A 22,785-nucleotide genomic window follows, 5' to 3' on the forward strand; every position below is an offset into this window, starting at 1 on the left:
CAACAAGCTTGACACTTCCTGCCTGATCTCCAGTGCTGCACTGTTATTGGTAATCATTACTATTTTGTGCAGGAACCCAAACACAATCTCCTGCTACACAACTGTGTGTTCCTGCTCGGTCTTTTGGAATCTGTGGCCCAAAGTTTCCATCAGATGTTTTTACCTATCATCTTGATGTCTTAACTTACTGCAGACCGAAGGTCTAACATGTCTTTCCTTGTTTGTGATATCATATTGGACGTTATGTGTTTGCTGAGCATTAAATTAATGTCAGTGTATACTGCCTCTGTCTCTTAACCAATCACAAGGTCTCTGTTTGCAAGAATCGGACCAGACCTCCCTGTATGGAGGGATGTTCTAGAAATGCTGTATCCATCAGTTAGACAGACGTGTGCATTATTTAAATTTGGTTTAAATGGAAGGCTACAATACATGGAGGGGGTATGAAGCTGAAGCTATTTCTGTGTGATGCACTGAGACTGGTTCAGCCCTCTGCTGATTGTGTCTTTATCACATGGTTGTGCTCATAGACCCTCTAAGCGTGTGTGCCTTAGTGGCATTGTGATGTACCTATGAGCAGTTATTTACCTCCTACCAGCTTAGTCTTCACACTGTTTGTGTTTGATGATGGAGGGAGTCATATAAATGACCATTATGTTAATGGTTGCCTTGCCATATTTTCCTTTCCATGCAACAGATGGTTTAATGGCCCTTTCTGTGTCACACATGAGGTGTATAGATAGTCCTGTCACGGTATCAATAGCCTTATTATATTTTGACTGTGGGTGATGTTATTCTACTTTGTGCTCTCGCTGGGTGGATGGATTACTTCTCTGCACATGACTTTTAGAGAAACTGTACCCAACAGTGCCCAGATTGATAGGTATGTATATTATTATACTGTTCTACATGAAGGAAAGCCATTTTTTTCTGAATTAAATCCTGATCTATTATAGAAGAAATTTCCCAGCATAAGATGTATTATGAGTGTTGTGTTTATTGTGTCAGTTCTTTTACAATATCTTTTTCCATTTAGTGCCCACAAAACTGAGAATACCGAAGCGAACCACCCAGACACCCAGGTATTCATATCAGGCATGGATGACAAAAAGACCACACAATTCACAGATGTAAGTTCACTTTTGATAATTTTCAATTACATTTTTTAATCATATACAGTAATTTAATGTATTTTTAGGTAATTTTCACACTTTTGTCTTTCTCTTTTCGCTTTTGCATCAATTACAGTTTGAAGGAAAAACTTCATTTGGGATGTCCGTCTTCAACCTTGGTAATGCAATTATGGGGAGTGGAATCCTAGGACTAGCGTACGCCATGGCAAACACGGGAGTCATACTGTTTCTGTAAGTTATTCATGTGGATTTGACACAATTAATAGTGTTCTTGTGGAGGTCAGCAATTTTGGAGGAAAGAGTATCAAACCTTGCTCCTGAGTCTCTGGTGTTGTTTTCCAAAAACCTTTTTGGTAGTCAGAAGTCATTCCATCAAGACAAATAATCTCCAGGTCAGTGTATTCAGTTCAAACATTGCTTCTAACCAGGAGAAAAAGAGGTTTTCCATACATTTAATTTTTCAACGATTTTAGCTGAGAACATTCTGAGCAGATTATTCTGAGAAGATCCAACTTGGTATTCGTCTCCTTTTTTTCCTCCAATACTAGACACACACACAGTGGTGTGAATAATGTCTTCATGTATGAGGTGATCAAAATACAGATAGACATTATCATTAATCAATGTTTAATCATGAATTAAGCTGACATATTGATTGGTTTTACACAGATTTTACCTGTACATCGAATATGCTAGAAGCATTGTTGGCTTTGGTCTTTCTATAATCTTGGTATACTGTACAGTGGGGCAAAAAACTATCCAGGCAGCCACTGATTGTACAACTTTTCCTCCCTAGAAAGATGAGAGAGGTCTGAAATTTTCATTACAGGTTTGATTCAGCTATAAGAGACAACATGAGAAAACATACAGAAAACCACATTGCATGATTTTTAAAACAGGTAAATCATGGTTTAAAATCTTGGCAAGTAAAAAATGGATGTGTTTGTAGGTGAGGACGTGCTGTACTCCTGTTGCAGGACCCTGAATCCACCCCACTGCTGCACAAAGCACCGTTCATGTGTAGTCAGAGGTTGCAGATAGAGTATACTGGAGTTTTGTCCTCATAGAGTATGCAGTTAATCTAATAATTGTCAAATGTATTTTTGCATAATTTGTGGATCAAGGTGAGCAAAATGTTGAAGCAGTTGGCTGAAATAAGAGTTTTTCTTTTCTCACATCTTAGTGTGACAACTGTCACAACTGCAGGAGTAGCCTTAAACCCCGAAGCTGGATTTTTGTTTAAATACATACACACTTCCTGGGTGTTGTCTTTCAGTTAAACGGATACAGTATAAACAGTAACGGAGCTGAACAAACAATTAAAGAAAACTCTAAAATGACAACTGCGACAAAACATGTCCCGATTGAGGGAAACTGTTCATGCTAGCCAGCTAGTTTCACTCAGAAATTGTTGGCGTTTTCTGAGTCGTTCCTGCTGTTTAGACTCTCTGCTCAAAAACATGAAAATTGTTGGAACAGTTATGAGACTTTAAAATTATGTCAAATGGGAAGTCCAGGTATAGTTATTTCTTCTCCTAACATAGCAGATGCCTTATGCCATATTGTTCATGTGATTCTTTCTGGCAGATGCGCCGTGATTGGTTGGGTGCTTGATTGACAGGTAGTGGGTGGAGTTGGTGACAGCATGAGAATGTGAGACTTTCAAGTGAGCTATATATTTAAATATACAGCAGCTGGATAGTACAGTGGTTATGTCAACTTACTTGAATGCAGGATGTCGTGGGTTTGAATCCCGGTGAGCCTCCAACAAATACCGAAACTGAGCTGTCGAGTACCTTCAGAAGATCTGCTAGAAGATGTGAATGCTGCAATAAAAACCATCCCCACAGGAAACATAACTGAGACAAACAAGCTGATTCACAGTACAGCAACAGTAATCATCGAGATAATGGGATATAAGATACATGGCATAACAAGCAATACCCTCTGTGGAAGAGACGGTTAGGGGCCAAGACAAAAGCCCCAACATGGCATGTACCACTATCAGATAGAGGAAGTGGCTGTTATCAAGAAGGCTGAACAAAGCTGAACTGACAGACAGCACAGAGGTACTGATCATGGCATCACAAGAAAAGGCCCTAAGTACAAAAGCAATAGAGGCCAATATCTACCACAGTAGATCTGACCCAAGGAGCAGTCTTTGTAAAGAAGTCCTAGAGACAGTCCAGAATGTGGTAGCAGGGTGTAAGGTGTTCTCCGGGTAAGCATACATGGAGAGGCACAACCAAGTAGCTGTGATAGTGTACAAGAAAATCTGTACCCAGTATGGACTAGACGTACCCAAATCCAAATGGGACATACCACCAAAGGTGGCTGAGAACAACAAGGCTAAGATCCAGTGGGACTTCAGCTTCCAGACTGACAAACAGCTCCTGGCTAACCAACTGGACATACGTAGTGATGGCGGACAAAGAGCAGAAGAGAGGATTGGTGATAGATGTGGCGATTCCAGCTGACGCCAACATCAGGAAGAAGGAACACAAAAAGATTGAGAAGTATATGGGGTTAGTCTGTTGGTTTCCACCCTTCAACATTGAAAACTTGTTGATCAGCTTGCCTTAATGTTTTTTCTCATAATTTCATTGCATGATATGCACCACATTGTCTTCGCCTATCGTGTCTCAGTTGTTTACAGAAGATCCTGTTTGGTAAATGGATTCTTATGTAGCCCTGTCTACTTTGACTCATTTATTGCCGTAGGATTAATCATAATGGTGAAATAACACTGGAAAATATTTGTGGGTGTTGCTTCATTTAAAATATATCCTTTACGCTTTTGCTGTTCTTGCTGTAAGATTGGCCTGTTTATTTTAACTTCCCTCAGAAATAGTCTGCTTTTTCCAGAGTCATAACTCACTAGGCATCAACTCCTCCAACTCACCTTCCTCATGACTGAGATTTCTTCCTAACACCCTGGATACTAACAGGTGGTAGTGTGAAAGACAAGAGTGCACTGCTGAAAGTTCCCTTGAATTACATTTTATACATTTAAATACATTTTCCTACATAGAATTCTGGTATAGATCATCCAGGCAGAGGTTAAACATAATGTTATAATTGTATGCATGTCATAAGTGGATTTGCTGCTATGATGGAGAACATCCGCAGGCACGTGTCATTAGTTTTAGTATTCAGCATGTCTTATTCACAGACTTCGTCTGAACCCTGTCCCAGGGTAGTCATGACTTGGATTTTACCTCGTGTTTTAGAAAGCTTCTTATTTTGAGCTGAGTTGTGTGACTGCAGTCTAGACCAACTGAACCCTGAGCCACCAATGTACAAAGTAACAGTGAGAAACTGAACATGTAGAGGCATATTCATTCTTTCACAGATAAAAGTACCCAGCTTTGTGTGCTTTTGCATGATCTTGTATCAAACAATAGGGTAGCTACAGAGAGATGAATGTAGGCAGGTCAGGAAAATATTTGGCAACAGTACTTCAGGCTTTTGAACTAAAGGTCTGCTGGGAGAGAATGAATCAACACTAATTTCTTTTTATGCAGTGTATACAGTATAAGTATATACAGTACAGTAATATATATATATATATATATATATATATATATACACACACACACACACTTCCTTTTTCTTCACTCATTGATGCGAATCAGTATCCATCAGGACAAGATGATGTCTGTTGATTGTCATTAGTCATTATATTCAATAGTATATTATCTATAGGAAGAGAATCATGGTTTATTGTTAGGGATTAGCAGAACAGCAGGCCTGTTGGAGGATTACTGTACATGGCGCTGAATTGTCCTATAATATTACTACTTTTAGACTCTAACAATAAGTAAAGACTGTTTCTGGAGAGCTCTGAGAACCATGTAAAGACTATTATTATATCCAATAATTGCTTTGTCTTTGCGTTTCCCTTGCCACCTGATTTTACATATCAACCCGGGGTTTTGTTGACAGATGCAGAGGCCTCAGAGGGTCTAGGCTCCGGACTAGTTAGGACTGGAGAGGGCTGGAAAGCTGTGAGCAGAGAGACAGTAACTCAAGTGTCTGTCTGACGGTCAGGAGATCTGTCCTCCCACTGCCACTTGACTGAGTAAATCCTCCCCTGCTAGTCAACCCAGCATTCTTCGACACAGTCACAAAAGCCAAACAAGGCAGAAATCATACAACTCTGCGAGTGTGTAAACTCCATTGTCATTATACCGTTTATTTTATAAATCTAATAGTTACTTAAGAAAATAAATATCCATTGCACTGATTTTATCAACTTTCGTCCATGGTCAAGGTTCCATCCTTCCATCCAGTTTCTTGATAATCTATGGAATAAATGTTAAAAACTGTCATGACTCTGGAATAAATTGAAAATCAGAATAATGATTTATACACAAACAATCCAGGAGGCCAAACAGAATCCAGGTACAGGCAGGGCTCGGAGACAGGCAAGCAGGTGCAAACAGGTCATCAAAAACAAACAACAGGCAGAAGACAGGCAGGGTCCAAAACTGGAAAAAACAATAAGCTTCAAATTCTCTCTGAAGTACTGCATTCATACTAGTCTCACTTGGAAATCTCGTAGCAAACAGAACACAACTTAACAATCTGACGAAGTGAACTGAAAAGACAGAGTTTAAATACTCAACTAATCAACAAAAATGAGTGACAGGTGAATAGAAAAAATGGAGAGAAAAGAACAAAGGCAGGAAGTTGCCCAAAAAGGATCTGGACTCTGGGCACATGACAAAACACATGGCTACAAAAACAAACCAAGGCCATGATCAAATTCCAGCAGGTAGGGGGAGACAAAAGCATCAGTCCAGACTAGAAAGCTGACAAGAACACTCTAAAAGTACCGTGAAGAAAAATTGTGACAAAAATTCTTGACTTTAATGGGATCCAGTCCAGAATTTACTGGGTCCATCCTCCTTACAGACTAACCCTACAACCAAGTTAGCCTGTCAGGTAGTTAATTCATAAGATGGAACAGTTGGAAATGCTGAATGAAGCTGCATCTCACAATGTTAAGAAAGTGATCAGATGCCATAACGTTTATATCTCTGGCTGCTCCATGTGCTTTGGTGGCAAAAAATGTGATCATGTTGTATCATGTAATACTTTATTACGTCATACCAGCCCAATTATATCAAACTCACTAGGGATAGATTTTGTTGATTGTCACTACAGGAAATAAAAATTGAAACAGAGTAAGGAAATAATCAAATGGAAAAGATAGAAGATGTGTCAGAGGAGAGTGTATGTGAGTGTGGTGTTTTTTTGCTTAAAGATGCAAGGCCTGACTTGCTGTGACTGAAGTGGATTGGAAAGTAACAAACAGAAGAAGATTAGTTTTTACAACAGGATTTTCCTCGTTCCGTCAATCTCAGCGCTCCACTGGAAATAGTTTCTGTGAAAATCTCCAGCTGGTGTACAGTATGTGTGTGTCTGTGTGTGTCTGTGTCCGTGTGTGTGTATGTCTATTTCTGTGTGATTACTCTGGCAGAGGGCAGAGGGGCTGATAGCTGTTGCCCCTTGACCCATCTTTAGCAACAATCCACTGCAGAGGTTCTAATCTTAAGACACAATCTGTGCATCCAGAAATAAATCACTCTGTGTTAAAACAAAAGTAGCATAAAGAAAGAGTTTTTGTAGTCATAAATTAAAAAGAAGAATACACATAAAATTGTGTTCATTCTGCTTAAAGAAGTGGTAGTGTTGCCATCCACCAGGGGTCAGATGCTGTGTTTGTCTGAAGGCCAGAGAGAATTTGAGCAGACATTTTCTCACTGTTGTCTCTGTTTGTTTGTCTGTTTCAGGATTCTTCTGACAGTGGTGGCAGTCCTGTCTGCATATTCCATTCATTTACTTCTAAAGTCATCTGGTATTGTAGGTAGGAATGTGTCATGTACATTACAATCAAAATGAATAGACAGTAGTCTTATATCATAGATTATAGAATGGCCACTCAGATGGTAATGCGACTCTATGAATGGATACAGTACTGTGGATACTCCATAACATCTATAGTCTCTATTTAAAGTATCTGCATGGATTTCACACAATTCAAAACTTTTTCTCATATTTGTGGCTCAGGTATTCGTGCGTATGAGCAGCTCGGATACAGAGCCTTTGGGACCCCAGGGAAGATGGCGGCAGGTATTGCCATCACACTGCAGAACATTGGAGGTGAGGTCACATTGGTGTTTGTCTTCACACACACACAAATGCAAATGTCCTCTGGCATTTCTAGGATGATATTTTTTTAAACTATTATGGACGTTTTGTGCGTGAGGGTATTTTTACTGTTGTAGTTTATTTCTAATGCATTTGTGTTCTTGTATCTCCTTTCCACAGCCATGTCCAGTTATCTGTACATAGTGAAATATGAGTTTCCTTTGGTCATCCAGGCTTTTCTGAAGGTGGACAAGCCTGCAGGGTGAGTTGTCAGAGTATGATATAAAAGAGTTAATTCACAGTACTGTAGCACAAGTGACTTGAAACCCATGTAAGACATACTGACATGTCATGTTGGAATGTGCATATCTGATTTGTAGTAGTTAGAAATCCATATATTTGTGTCTTTAAGAGAAAATAACTGGTGAAATATTTAAAAAATAAAACTTTTCACTTCACTCCCAAGAACATGATCAAAGCTGAAATCCTTCAGATTTGCACGCTAATCTATTTTCAACACCTTTGACTTCTGGTGATAATGATATGCAATGTCTTCTTGTACCTGGAGTCACTGTAAGTCATCTCAGACATGTCTTCAGATATACTGCAAGATTGCATTTAGTCCCAACTTAGGGTCTGGGAAATGTGCACATAGTTTGAGGTCAATTCTGACCATAATTTCATGAATAGGATTGCTTTTATGAAAATATCAACGTTAGTAGAGTCATTATGTGTCAATGATCATAGTTGCCCTAGCCTGTTTTAAATAACAGCACTTCATGCACACAATTCTATTGCATACGACACACACACACACACACACACACACACACACACACACACACACACACACACACACACACACACACACACACACACACACACACACACACACACACACACACACACACACTTCTTCGTGCCATCTCTGTAGGGTTTCTTGTAGCCTTTCTGTTCATCAAGGATTTCAGTTTTTCTACCAGGCTGGTTCAGCTTGCAGGTGTATTGCTGCTTTGCATGTACTGAACAGCTGGCGTGAGAACAGCTGTGATTGCGACCCTGGAGCAACACAAACACAGAAAAACATTCACATGAAAACCCAGCTAGACTCCACGGCTCAAAACGTAAACCATGGGATATCGCTGTCTAATGCAGGTGGCCTCAGACACAAACAACACTTTGTGGTTAGGATTTGAGTGTGAGTTTACCCCTTTACCTCGTAACCCTCAATCCATTTAGAGGCTCCCCTCAATCCCTTTCAAGGTTTTGGGGTGGGGATCAAGTGGAGAAGAGGTACAAGGATGATGTTTTGAATGCAGTTGTATTTCCTGTTACACAACTCTGGGCAAACAGGGAAAAGAATGTCATAGAGCAGTTGAAAGCCTGCACTAAAGGTGCCCCCGTATCTCACTACCGGCACTTAAAAAGAGATATGATGTGACAGAATGTCCACATCATTTTCTGGTGTGAGACATTGAATGACAGTGTGCTTCTGATGAAAAGTCTAATCAATAAAACAAAAATGTGACAAACAAGTGTGACAAACAACAACGATCTGACTGAATGTGCAAGGAGCCTATAAATATACATTCATGTCTTATCACCGAATGATGATGATGCACAAGTCAACACTTTGCCTCACAAGTAAGCAGTAGAGATCAATGTGGTACTTGGGAAATTCATGCACACACAAGACACACACAGTAGAACATGGAATTGACAGATGTCAAATAAATAGATAAAGGAAATAAGTGTGACTTTTAAATTTGAAATTTCAAAACTAAAAGAGAATTAAATGCATGCAATAACTGCAACATTTTGAATTACGATTTTTTTTCTCCCCCAGTTTCCCAACATGTGATCTATGTGTATTTGAAGCTCAAAAATAATGTAACAGTCACTCCCTGTTCTTTGTTTGGACATTTCAAAACAATTATATACTTTATGAAACTTTATAAACACAAACCATGTTCTACCAATGGATGCACATTGGCCTACATGAGGCGGTCATCTAACAGTTTAAGTGATTAACCAAACCGAGAGGAATGTTAAGCTGGGTTATTCAAAATCAGAGATCAATAAACTGACGAACAAATGATATTTTTGCCCTTGATAGCTTGACATTTATAGAACTAGGAATATGGAAACAAACAAGTCGTCATCCTGTCCTAAAATAACTTTCCTGTCAGAAAATCCTTCTTGGGAAAAGTGTTTCATGGCTGTGCACTCCTTCAGAGTGCACTGCTGCAAAGAAAGAAATACACACATGACTTCATATTATGATCCCTACTTACTTACCTACTGACTTCAGGAGACAACGTTTGCAACAGCATCTAACACAGTGGTTCTTAACCTGGGTTCGATCGAACCCTAGGGGTTCAGTGAGTCGGTCTCAGGGGTTCGGCGGAGACAGGGGTCAAGACAAAACACCCAACATGATGTGTCGGGTGTTTTTGCCGAACATACACAAATCACTGTGTACGTTTGACACATCGTGTCAATTCGTGATGACACACCCCCCTTTAGCCATCACTGGCTACAGATGATCACGCTACATTGATTAGCCTAGCTGTGCTACATGGGATTTTGCGCACTCAGCAGTCGATTTATGCCTGTCATGATGGTACGTCATCTGATTGCTTTCTTAATATTTTAATTCATAGTAACTGTGTTGAGCAAAAAAAAGAAAGTGGTCGGATGAACATGTGCAACGTGAATTTACATGTTCTTTATAATGGAACGTGATGGAAGTCAGCGTTCTGCAGGATTTGCAATGTCAAGTTGAAACACTCTAGTCTCACACTGGCAAAAATAAAGGGACACTTCCTTCAAATGCATGGAAAACAAAAGAAACAGACTTTGCTGTGAAAAGGACATAAGAGTAGCACTTGTCAAGGTGAAGCCACGTTAGGTACCTCCAAAAAGGTTAAGAACCACTGATCTAACAGCCTAAGCAATGTGTACAGCATAAATTTAAAAATATTAACAGTAGCTACTTAAATGAATGAGTTGTCAAACTTTATTGTGGGGTGTTAAAATGTTACAACATGAAATAACTGCAATTAAAAACAACCATTCCTCACCTTCTACTTTTGCTGCTGATTGATTTCAAGAAACCGAGTCACAGCTAAATTCAGTCAGGATAAAAGGGAAATCCAGACTTCATCTGTTACTAAATAGCCTTCTGCTCAGACCCCATTCATGATCGAGAAATACCTGAGACTTAATCTCTGTTTGTTGACTCAGTCATATCATCACAAAGCTACTGGTATGTCAGTCCAGGAAACATTTATGCACATGTGCTGATCAGGTTGGTGATTGTGTGTTTGTGTGTTTGTGAAATGTTTCTTGTTCTTCTCTGTGAGTGTATCAGTGTATAGCAGGATAGTGAGTGTCTGGTCCAGATGGATGGTCACAGTGTAAGTGTGTGTGTGAGAGAGTGTGTGTTGCAACAGATGTTGCGTCGCTGCAATTTCTCCTAGTGACTTTAATCACCCCGACTGTGTGGGTCTGAAAATAGCTTATGCACGTTTGTTTCCTAGACATGGCTGCGCTTGAGACGCTAACATGTGGTTAGTTTTATGAGCACCACAGTTATGTTTGATCAAACACAGTGACAAAGATTCTCTTTTCATTTGTATACAATGAACCAGTTTGATGTGCGTTTGTCTAGTAAGTTCAGTTGTTCAACTGCTGTTGAGAAATAAAATAATCTTTCATCAGTCCCTTTGCTCTTTTCACCGTCTGTCCAGATCCATTATCTATAACCATTTATCCAGATTCGTGGGGGGGGGGGGCTGAAACCTCTCCCAGCTGACAGTGGGCGGGTGGCTGGGTGCACCTTTGAAGCATTGCCAAGTTGTCACAAGCTAAATAGAAACAGAAGCAAACATTCATACTTATACGCCCCTCTATTGCATGCATTCTGATTGCTGAAAAAGTCACAAAAAAGCCCAGAGGGAAACCACATAGTCATGGGGTGAACATGGAAACCTTAATAGATGCTTAAACCAGGACCATCTCACTCTGAGGCAGTAGCACATTAGCTTAAGACACACGTTTTATGATGTCCGACCAGTCATCTAACAGTTCAAATGCTTAAACACACTGACAGGAATTTTAAACTTTGTCATTCAAAATCGATTTATCTAATAATTACCTATTTCCTTCTATCTCTCCTCAGTGAATGGTTCCTAAATGGCAACTACCTCGTGGTCATTGTATCTGTTGCAGTAATATTACCTCTGGCGCTCATGAAGCAGCTGGGTGAGTGTTTGTCTCATTAGTGGTACAGCCTGGCCTCTTTTACAAGTTCTATGTTGTTTTATGGTTTTTATGGTTTATGGTGATTGGGTTATAATGATATTATATCAGTATGAATTAATGGTTAATGCTACATGATGAGTCACTGATTAGTAACCTATTTAGCTAAAATGCTCAGTTATTATAAAAGCAGCATGATTGGAAACAAATGAGGTTAAATTATGCCATTATACATAAGCATTTCTTCTGTTTGCTAATATTAGCTGATATTAACCACCTTTGGAACACAAATGGCCAACTTATTGGAATGTATTCATACCTAGTAATTTCATACAAAAGTTCCATTCACGTGACAATCTGCCAGGAACTGTGTGTGTCATGTAACAAAAACTGCATGCATTGCTAACATGTTGTGAGACCTGAATCGATGTAAATGATCAGAAGATTTTAAAAAATGTGTTTAACTTTAAGCACAAGCACATTTTTTCATTTAATTAGTCTGCATATTTGAATTGAACAGTTTCCCTGGTACTTCGCTTTTAAATGGCTTACCGTCCTGCATTCATTGTGTGTAATCATGTCTATTTTGCTGCTAGATTGAATAATTCATTCACTTTAAAATAAAACGCCTCTGGTGCTTTCACAAGGTGGGTTGAGTGACTTTGGAACAGCGAGTGCATGAATCAAAACAGATGGAAATAAGAAAAAGGGAGGCAGTGGAAGCCAGTTTGGATGTGAGAAAGGAGGCGTATTGCCTGACCTCTTGTAAGAAGCCTGCCTCCTACTGAGACATGAACACAACAGAGCCGCTTGGTGCATTCGAGTAATGAGGTCTGACTCCCACTACATTATATCAGCCCAATCCACCATGAGGTTTAAAGAGTAGACAGCAGAAAATACAATTGAACAATTCTGCACAACTTCAATGGTTTTACTTATTACAGTTAAGATGATATATTGAAAATGTGTTTAATATGCTTAATTTGATGTTACCACAGATAAGAGGTGTCCTAATAGAGAATTTTTCATTTAGGATATCTGGGATACACCAGTGGCTTCTCCCTGAGCTGTATGGTTTTCTTCCTCATCGCGGTACGTCCTGAAACACCCATTTTGACTGCTTCTTCCTTATTGTCAGAAACATTGATTAATCAGATTTCAATCACCTTGTCCTCCATACTCTCTGTGCTCATGGCTGTAGAGTAATGTTTGCATGCTGTGTTTCCAAGCTGCATTGGCGTCTATCTTTCCCTGACCTACTTTTGGCAGTGTGAGCTGTAATCCATGCATTGCTTTTGCTGTGTCTCTGACTCTCACTGTGCTATATTTTCCTGTCTGTTTGTTTCTGAAGCTTTGCTTCTACTTTAATATATTTTGTCTGCCCTTTAAAGGTTATCTACAAGAAGTTCAATGTTCCTTGTCCATTTGTGGAGTTTACCTTCAATGCCACTGCCAGTGGGTTGAATGTCAGTGCCACTGATCCCGGAGGGGAGGTCGATCCTGCCTGTATTCCTAAACTTGCCAACCTCAACACACAAGTAGGTTTTCACTTGTTACTCAGTGTGAAACTGCAAATCCACCTCGACTGCCTTGACCACTGACGGACACCCACTGTTGCATAGTCATATTCAGCACATTGCCAGTGACTGTTCATGACCCAAGCATGGAAATCACGTCCAGTATGAAGAAACCTGTAGCATTCAAAGAGGATCAGGGCTTTTATCAAGTGTTAATAATAGACAAAGATGGACAGCAATGTTGGTCCTCTCTGTTTCTATCAGCAGAAGAATAAAAAATTCATTGGCATTCTGTTGCTTAAAGAGACATCAACAAGTCTGCCCTTTGTGGGTCAAAGCGATGCTTGACATGGAAAATGGTACAGAGAGTACTTACCTTCACACCAGGAGAGGACTCCTGCAGGACTTTTGTTTGATTGTGTTGTTATGCTACCTTTATTGAAACAAATACTGTGAAGTTGTTCCTATTTTTATTTTAGTACCGTTCTTTATTTGCACCCTTGAAAGATGTATTCATAAGTACTGTAGCAAGACTAATTTTGACACCTAAAGACATTTTAACTTATGCACTCTTTAATCAACAAAATGGTCTGCAGCCAGGCCCAAGTTAATCAGAGGGAAACAATTAAGTCTCTGTAATGTGTCTGAGGGAGTAAAAGGCAGCGACGTTGCTGAGAAGTCTTGGATAGAGGTGCAGTTGCCATGGTGACCTGTTGGGTTCATTTTCAGACGGCCTATACCATACCCATCCTGGCGTTTGCATTTGTGTGCCACCCTGAGGTCCTGCCCATCTACACAGAGCTGCGCAAGTATGTTCTCCTGATGACAAACTCCTGGGAACTTTAGAATGTTACAATTAGGAAAACGAAGAGGACAGCAATGATGTCTGATTTGTCCTTGGCCGATCATAATCGAGTCACACACACTGCCTTCCCTTTACATTGAAATGCATTTGCACTGCTTGTATACTGTTGCATGCTGTTAGTTTAAATCTGTCAGGCTGCTTTGGACCACTCTTGCTTGTTTTCCTACAATTAATTTTACATTATATTATTGCCTGAGACAAATTTCAATTGTAAAATTAGCCCTGCCCAGAAGATATTTACAGATATAAGGGAAACTTGTTTTTGTGTGGAACTCTTTGGTAAGTTGACAGTGGATATCCTGATATTATGCAAATCTTCTGATTTCAGTCCAACCAAGAAAAAGATGCAACATGTGGCGAACATCTCCATTACAGTCATGTACGTCATGTACTTCCTGGCTGCCCTTTTTGGATACCTAACTTTTTATGGTGAGGCCTGGTCTATGTATCTATCTGTCTGTCTGTCTGTCTGTCTGTCAGTCCGTCCGTCCGTCCGTCCGTCTGCCTGCCTGTCATTTATCTTTCAGTCTCTATCCATCTCCGCTCTCTCTCTCTCTCTCTCTCTCTCTCTCTCTCTCTCTCTCTCTCTCTCTCTCTCTCTCTCTCTCTCTCTCTCTCTCTCTCTCTCAGCTAGTGGGTTGACAGCATTGTGAAGCATCTGCTCTCTAGTGGTAGAGCCTACAACAGCTTCCTACAGCTTTACAGGCCTAGTACTCTTACTGCTCTGTGATCATTGGTTATGGTAGTTTTACTTTCCATAGTAAAATATGACAATATTAAAGGTTAGAATAAGATGCACTCTAAACATTCTCATTCTCTTTTGTTTTGATAAATATTAATTATAGTGTTTTTTTTTACTTACACTTTAAGTATCGGGGCCGGTTCCAAATTGCCCGTAGGTGTGAGAGTGTGCGTGCGTGTTTGTGTATATGTGTGGATCCTCGGTGCACTGGCATCCCCTGACTCACGCCCCCAGATGGTTGGGATAGGCTCCAGCACCCCGTGACTCGCGACAGCAGATGAAGTGGGTTTAGAAGATGAATGAATGAATGAAAATAATTATCAGCCCATGAATTAGCAGTAAAAGCAACAATTATGTTTTTTTCTGTGAAGGACTGTTATTCCTCGTCTTCCTCATCATTTTTTACATTTCTCTGTTTTCCTCTCTTCTCACCTGTTCCAGGTGAAGTGGAAGCAGAGCTGCTTCACACCTACAGCCGCATCGACCCGTACGATACTTTGATTTTGTGTGTGCGTGTTGCCGTGCTCACTGCTGTCACACTCACGGTGCCCATTGTGCTCTTTCCTGTAAGTGATATTTTTACACCTTCAGTTTACACATTGACTAAAATTAAATGTTAATCAATAATTAAACATGTTTTTGTAAATCATGATAAGGTACGGCGAGCTATCCAGCAAATGATGTTTCCCAATAAGACCTTCTACTGGCCCCGTCACATAGCCATTGCCTTCATTCTACTCACATTCATCAATCTGCTGGTCATCTTTGCCCCCAATATCTTGGGAATCTTTGGGATCATAGGTAGGTCAGACCTGTGCTGGGTGCTTAATACTTAAAGCTCAATTATTTGTATAGTCTTGTATGAATAATTACTTTGTGATGCACCCAGATGAATCCTGAGTAGGTTGTGCTCTCTGTGCATTATGGGTATTTATATATTTTAATGAGGTTCTCCACTTTACTCCATTACAATTGATGCATCTACAGATCTATCTGTTTATAAATACATACTGTAGATAGATAGACAGAGAGACAGAGAGAGAGAGAGAGTTTGATTTAGATTTTTAGCATCACGTTTATTCATTAAAGTCAAATTACAAAATAATAACATTGAGACAAATTCCAGAAGAGATTCACGAAGAGAGGATTTTCCATAGTACTATGTATTTTCTGAACGAAGAAACATCTAAACTTTTAACATTTATCAAACTAAAAAACCCCAGACAATATTAAGAGAGAGTGAGAGAGAGATTGCATAGGTTACGCCATCTGCCACTGAGCAGTACTTTTACTGTTGAGTCCAAGAGTTCTATTTCAACTTGATATAATCAATACTCATTTCAGGTGGTTGAACAAAATTAACACAAATTTCCATATTATTGGAAAGCTCCTGTCAGACTGGTAGCAGAACGACAGTGCATGGAGGACTAGAATAACACTTATTTTATATATATATATATATATATATATATATATATATATATATATATATATATATATATATATATATATATATATACGTAAAACTCTCATCTCAATTTGCACCAAAATTGATTGGATTTGATTTGTCCCAACTGCTGTGAGAAGTTTAGTAAAATTTAGTTTCTTTATTATACAACCAACCAACCATCAAATGTGAAAACATCATTAGTTTCATGATTTTGATTTTTTTTTTTTTGGTGTGTGTGTTTTCTTACATGTTTCTATTCTGGTATTTTTTATTGCTGAATGCTTTCTAGGTGCCACATCTGCCCCTTGTCTCATCTTCATCTTCCCTGCTGTCTTCTACATTCGTATTGTACCCAAAGAAGATGAGCCACTGCGCTCATTCCCGAAAATCCTGGTAAGCAGCTCATGTTAAAATGTATGAATTCTTCATTGTTGTCATGAAGTTTTATAATCCGTTTCACTAAAAAATATAGTATCGACGGCAGAAGCCCTCATGAAAAGTTCTTTGAATTTAAAATGCCAAAGACGGCAAAGATAATGAAAACTTTTCTGCATCACATCAGGTGTGAATGGGAGTCTGACATTTCAAAATTAAAAAGTACATAGATGTAATCAGTGGGTGGAGTTCACACTACCTAACAGGTTCAGGATTTGAATTCAAACCTATGACCTCTTTTTGTGGAGTTTTCATGTTCTCCCCACATCTGGATGGGTTTCCTTTGGCTTTCTCCTAAAAACATGCCATAAAGGTAAACTGCTGGCTCCACTGGCCCAGAAGTGTTAATCTAAGTGTAAACAAAATATCATCTCTCACGAAGGCTACGTGATGCATTGATTAACTCTCTGCCATTTGTCACCAAAACAACGTCAACTTATTTTCAGTTGTAAAATGTCTCCCTCTGTACAGTCACAAGTAACACCACACTGAGCTGCACTGCTTTGTTTTGCTCCCTGGACTCTTTCACACCTCACCCCACTGGTGGGTGCTGATTAGTGTGATCACAAGCATGTTCTGCTGGATGTGCAATCACACCCAACAGGAAGGTTGTGGTGTGCTGAGACATCATTGAGTAACGTCACCACATCAAAGTGGTGAAAAGTCAGATTGGAAGCCTCGGGGATTTTCACCCCAAATTTAAGTAACTTGTGGTGAAAATAAATTTGTCAGGTAAAGTCAAACATATATTAAAAATATATTCAGTGATATTGTTCCTACATATATGATGACAAATGAGTCGTTCACAATCGTGTTTGATCTTTGTTGCTGTTACTCTGTACCTCACTCAGCGCTTCTCTTTTCTAGGCTGTCTGTTTCGCTGGTATAGGGTTCCTGTTTATGATAATGAGCCTCAGCTTCATCATCATTGATTGGACAACAGGCACCAGCAATGCCAGCAGCGGTCATTAGACAACATCCTGTTATTTTTGTGTTGTTGATTTCCGTCTTTGTTCCTTTCTTACTGCTTTTACTTTTCACGGTGTTTGATGTTGAAGATCTTTTCCATGAGAGAATATTTTGCCACAGAGGAGGAATCTGGAGCTGAGGACAGCCCTCCGTTTTTTTTTCCACAAACGGTTCTTACTTTAATGACTTTACATTGTACTGTACATTCAGTCAAATGGTGGCTGCAGATCGGGGGCCAATATACTGTAGATTTACAATATAGGTCAGGGACTTAATTATTGGAGGCTGTGCCTTGTAAGAGGGATGAACCCCCCCCCCCAGAAAAGTAGCTGCTTCCTTTGCAGACCTGTCCCAGGTATGGTTGTGATCATTTTCACACTGCTGCTCATAATATAATGAATGGTTTGAGGTGCCTGCCAGCCAAATGACAATATTCTTATTCTTATTTTTCAGTCCCTCCAGCGTTTTGTGATGTCATGACTGCAACATTTGATATAAATTCAGCCGCTCACAGTGATTTCTGCAGAACCATGCTTTGCAGTTTTTATTCACTGCGACTTAATTGTAACTGAGGCCACTCTCCATTGTAGTTTGAAAAGAGTTTCACAAGTAATAGTGTCACATGATAAGCCATACTTGTACCGCACCAGACTTACTTCCTTGTTGTCTGGAAGATGTAAATGTGAAAATGTCACATTTATCGACAGAAATCACAGCTAAAGATGGTTTGAGGCAATTCCTTGATGAAAAAGCAGGATTTAATTGTAGCACCGCAAGCAATGCTGTGACAGAGCACAACTGGTGAATGTCTGAAATGTGTGTGCGACAGACAAAACAGATCACCCTGACAGAGGCAGTTGCACCTGCATCTTTTGAAAGTGCTGCAAAATCAACAAACACAAATGCATTGCAACCACTGAGAAAGGCTGATGCTAAAGCAGACAGTTTAATCTCACTTTAGGCCTGAAAAATCCTGGAGGGACTGAACATTTATATTATCATTATCATAAAAGTGTTTGGGGAAAAAAAAAAACTGTCTTTGGCATTCTCTGCAAGCACAGAAAATACTGATAGTATCGACTTTACAGAGAAGGAAATTGAAGGAATAATTAATCATTTTTGTAAAGCGCCACATTTATTTTCTTACACAGATTTAGATGAAACACGGTGCTCATACGTACAACAAGCAACTTTTCATCTCAGCACATCATAATGAAAATGTTAAACTGTTCCTTTGAGGCAGCCTTTAGCTTCCTGCTCCATGAAGTTGTAATGCTGCTGTATATTTTCAAGTTGGAGGTTTTATTCTTTGATAAAACAAGATACTCAAGCACAGACAGTATGCAAGTTTGTGAACACCTATAACATTCCTAATTAATATGACTGAGATATATATTTTTATTCTTAATGAATACTTTATGAAAATCTCACAGGGTGCAGTAGGGAGCATTGTTAAATGTCTCTCGGCTCTGGTGATAAATACGACTGAAGACCCCGAGTCAGGTCGCACCAGTCAAACTGATTCATACAATGAAGAGAAGGATTTAAATTCTCAGTGTTCCTTATTGTTGGACCTGGAAGATCTGATAATGTTGTTTCTGAACATTTACTGGATGTAATCAGAGATTACCAAACATGAGAAACAAAGGCTCACTTCATGAACATGTTGAAATATTTCTGTGCCCAGCATAAGCTTTATTCCTGACAGAAGTGTCAGACATGGATTTTCCATCTCTTTAACAAGTTGGTGGTTAGCAATAGCACATATCTTTGATAAGCACCATTTCCTGTAGCCATTAATATGCTGAAACAAATAATCCGTGAGCAGCAAAAACATGCTGCTCAAAATAATAAAGGGAACACTAAAATCACACATTCTAGATATCAATGACTGAAATATTCCACTTGAAAATCTTCATTCCAATCGGTAATTTGTTGAAAACAAAAGAAATGTAAAAACAGTTGAAGAAAATCATAAATTCACTTACAACTGGATTCAGAACCATATCCATAATGAAAGTGTAAAACTCAGATCACAGGCTACTCCAACTTGTGTGAATTTTCATTAGGCCACCCTTCATGTGTCTCAGTAGTGTCCATGGCCTCCATGTGCCTGTATGCATTCCCTACAATGTCTGTACATGCTCCTGATGAGTCGATGGATGGTCTCCTGGGGGATCTTCTCCCAGACTTGGATCAGGGCATCAGTCAGCTTCTGGCAAGTCTGTGGAGCAATGAGACGTAATACATGATGTCCCAAAGGTGCTCGATCGGTGTCGGGTTTAGGAACAGGTTGGCCCGTCAGTAGCATCAATGCCCTCATCATTCAGGAACTGCTGACACACTCCAGCCACATGTGGACAGGCATCGTCATGCACCAGAAGGAACCTGGGGCCCACTGCAACAGCATATGGTCAGACAATAGGTCTAATGATCTCATGCTGGTACCTAACAGCAGTCAGGGTACATCTGACTAGCTCGCGGAGGTCAGTGCATCTCTCACTACAAAACCGGTCATACTGGAGGATTTTGATGGCTACATAATGTTCCCCACAGCATCATAGTCACATGTGCTCAGGGTGAACCTGCTCTCATCTCTGGAGAGAACAGGGCGCAGGTGGGGAACCTGCAAATTATGGTGTTCTCTGGCAAATACCAAATGGGCTGCACATTGCCATGGTTTGAGCATAGGTCCCACTAGAGGACATCGGGCCCTCATTACACCTTCATAAAGTCCGTTTATGACTGTTTGGGTAGAAAGATGCACACCAGTGACCTGCTGGAGATGCTGCACAACCTGAGCAACTTTGGTCTGCAGACAACTCCTCATGTTATCACTGGTGGCCAAGAGGCTCTCTCTGAGGGTTCATCAGAAAGGAAGCAGAGAGGGAAATGGTGTGACCACCACCTAGAAAACCAGTCCTTTATAGGTGTCGTCTTGGTAACCGCCTCTCCTTTCCGCCTGTTGTCTGTCCAATTTGCAGAACAGCAGGTGAAACGGATGGTTCCTAACTAGACGGCTTCATATCAGAGGAACTTGACTGACTTTGAGTTCCACTCTGATTATTATGTGTTCCCTTTATTATTTGAGCAGTTAATTTGATTTGTTAGATGTGATTTAAGGGCTTGTCCCTTTTGTATAACAAAATCCTTGTTAAGTAAATCAATCTAATGTAGATGTTGAGATTTTTAACAATGTATTGGTAGTATAATATTGATATCTTCTCCAACATTACTTGAAAGTAATTTTTCCTGTGAGTCACTGTGGTTGTTAGTTTTCTCTGTTCTGTAGATGTCACCACTAATTGGATGGATGTAATGTTTGAAGTTTTTAAGCGTCTGTATTATTAAAAAAGAAAATGTTGCTCCTCTGTATTTCAACTGAAGTATCTATATGCATTTGTGTCGTTTAGTCTGGACCTATACTATGAGCATAATTCAAGTGTTGCCTCTTTCCATTGGGTGTTTGTCTGCTGTTTAAACTTCATATTTCATGTCCATTCGGGCATATGCGTTGGATCTGATTCAGTGATCCAAGATATGCCACTGTTTAGTTATCAGTTTTTTTCCCCCTTATATTTGTCTTTTATGGTCAGTGGTATCAGTGACATAGTTTAGGTTATTACTTTCTAGAGACTCCTTGGAAGACATTAACCTACTAACATGAAATTGTGCACTGGTGTACAAATGACCTGCCTAAAATCTGTTTTTAAATGACAGAATCTGTCCAGACTACAGTCAGCACTGTACGGGTAAGTCCTGATGATTTTTTACACAAAAAATAGCCTCTTTTTTGTTAATCTCCACATTCGTGTTTATAGTTTGACCACAGTTATTTGTCTCAATGTAATGTCTCTAGATTTTCATTCATCCAGATCAAGGTAATTCTTTATTAGAAGTGAAGAAGCTTTCTTCTAGCTTTGATAACGCTGACCTCTTATCCAAGAGGTTCTCTCAGTTGAATATGAATGATGGGGAGGTGTTTCACCTTTAACCATCTGACCTTTCATCTTACCTTGTTTGACCAAGAAGTGAGTGGTGAAGGTATGTCAGGTGGGAATGAAAGTGAAGCAGTTTGTGGATGGAGTCAGGACTTCCTTGTATATTGCGGTGTGGGCCCTTCTGCATTTAGAGACATCTTTCCTGTTTGACATCCTGTCTCAACATTCTGTCTTTTTGGCCAGAGTGAGCACATTATTGTGGAGTGACCCTATCCATTCAGATGTAGGTGGAATGACTCCTGACATGATGATTTAGCACAACACGGGGATCTTAGGATCTACATGTATGATAAAAAGTTTTTGTAAATCAGGTCACTGGTACTTTAACGTATGCATACACAAAGCGCTTAAAGCAACACATCATAGGGATATGCTGCGCTAGTGGCTGCTAAAAGATGATGTTTAATGACCTCTGTTTAGATCTTTGTGTTGTTTCCCTTTCTGTGTGATTTATTGAAATGTATGATCAAGTAGTAATGTATTGAATATCAGCCAGGATTTATAAATACTGTATATAAATGTATACCCTTTATATTATATATGCATATGTAGTTTGTACAATGTAAATAGCAGGTAAAGTTTAAGTCTAATTAAAAAATAAATGTAATAATTTTTAAAGTGCTTTTAAACCTTTTGGTCTGTCAATTCAAGATGATTTTCTCTCTCTATATTTTAATATGTTGCTGGCAGTTATTGTACTGTAAACAATATTGCAATAAAAATGAAGTAATAAAACTGTGATGTTTCTCCATCTGTCAGCTGACATCTTCTTATTTATTTCCACCTCATTAAAGGTTAGGGAGCTGGTATGTAAACTGAATTTTAAATGCTGTATTTTACATAAATCAATTGTCGTTTAAGCCCTCATGCATATTATCAACGTTATGTGAAACGCAATATATAGATCGATCATTTCTAATCTATTGTTGATTGAACAAATAAGCAGAAAGATATAGTGGAAAAGGACCACTGTTAACCATTGTTAATGTTTTATATAGACATGTGTGCATTTTCCCAACTTTTATAAATATAAATTATTTTTTGTGCAATTTCCCTATGGTGATCCTTTTAAAGGATTAAAATGATTCATTATTACTAGAGTATTATACTGTACACTGACTTTGCTTGCAAAATAAGGCATGTATTTATCCACTAGATGGCACTATCGAGCTTTGTTAAGCATGAACTACAGCACGTTGATTGACATGAGAAGAATTTGAATGAATTAGAAATCATACGGTGTATATGGGGCTC

The 22,785-nt window shown here is 39.3% G+C and overlaps 1 protein-coding gene across 1 annotated transcript in view; it reads left to right on the top strand.

The window, feature by feature from the left end:
* LOC137595845 (sodium-coupled neutral amino acid transporter 3-like) overlaps positions 1-22,186 on the top strand; it is a 38,794-nt gene extending 16,608 nt beyond the window's left edge. Inside the window, exons 3-16 of the mRNA XM_068316188.1 lie at positions 1,037-1,130; positions 1,249-1,364; positions 6,932-7,005; positions 7,209-7,301; positions 7,470-7,551; positions 11,473-11,555; positions 12,586-12,644; positions 12,944-13,090; positions 13,799-13,878; positions 14,263-14,363; positions 15,118-15,242; positions 15,333-15,477; positions 16,416-16,519; positions 17,429-22,186. Coding sequence (XP_068172289.1) covers positions 1,037-1,130; positions 1,249-1,364; positions 6,932-7,005; positions 7,209-7,301; positions 7,470-7,551; positions 11,473-11,555; positions 12,586-12,644; positions 12,944-13,090; positions 13,799-13,878; positions 14,263-14,363; positions 15,118-15,242; positions 15,333-15,477; positions 16,416-16,519; positions 17,429-17,533 — 1,408 coding nt within the window. The 3' untranslated portion in view covers positions 17,534-22,186. The remainder of the gene's footprint in view (positions 1-1,036; positions 1,131-1,248; positions 1,365-6,931; positions 7,006-7,208; positions 7,302-7,469; positions 7,552-11,472; positions 11,556-12,585; positions 12,645-12,943; positions 13,091-13,798; positions 13,879-14,262; positions 14,364-15,117; positions 15,243-15,332; positions 15,478-16,415; positions 16,520-17,428) is intronic.
* The last annotated feature ends 599 nt before the right edge of the window (positions 22,187-22,785 follow it).

This window comes from Antennarius striatus, chromosome 5 (genome assembly GCF_040054535.1).
Source record: "Antennarius striatus isolate MH-2024 chromosome 5, ASM4005453v1, whole genome shotgun sequence".
Classification (NCBI taxonomy): Eukaryota; Metazoa; Chordata; class Actinopteri; order Lophiiformes; family Antennariidae; genus Antennarius; species Antennarius striatus.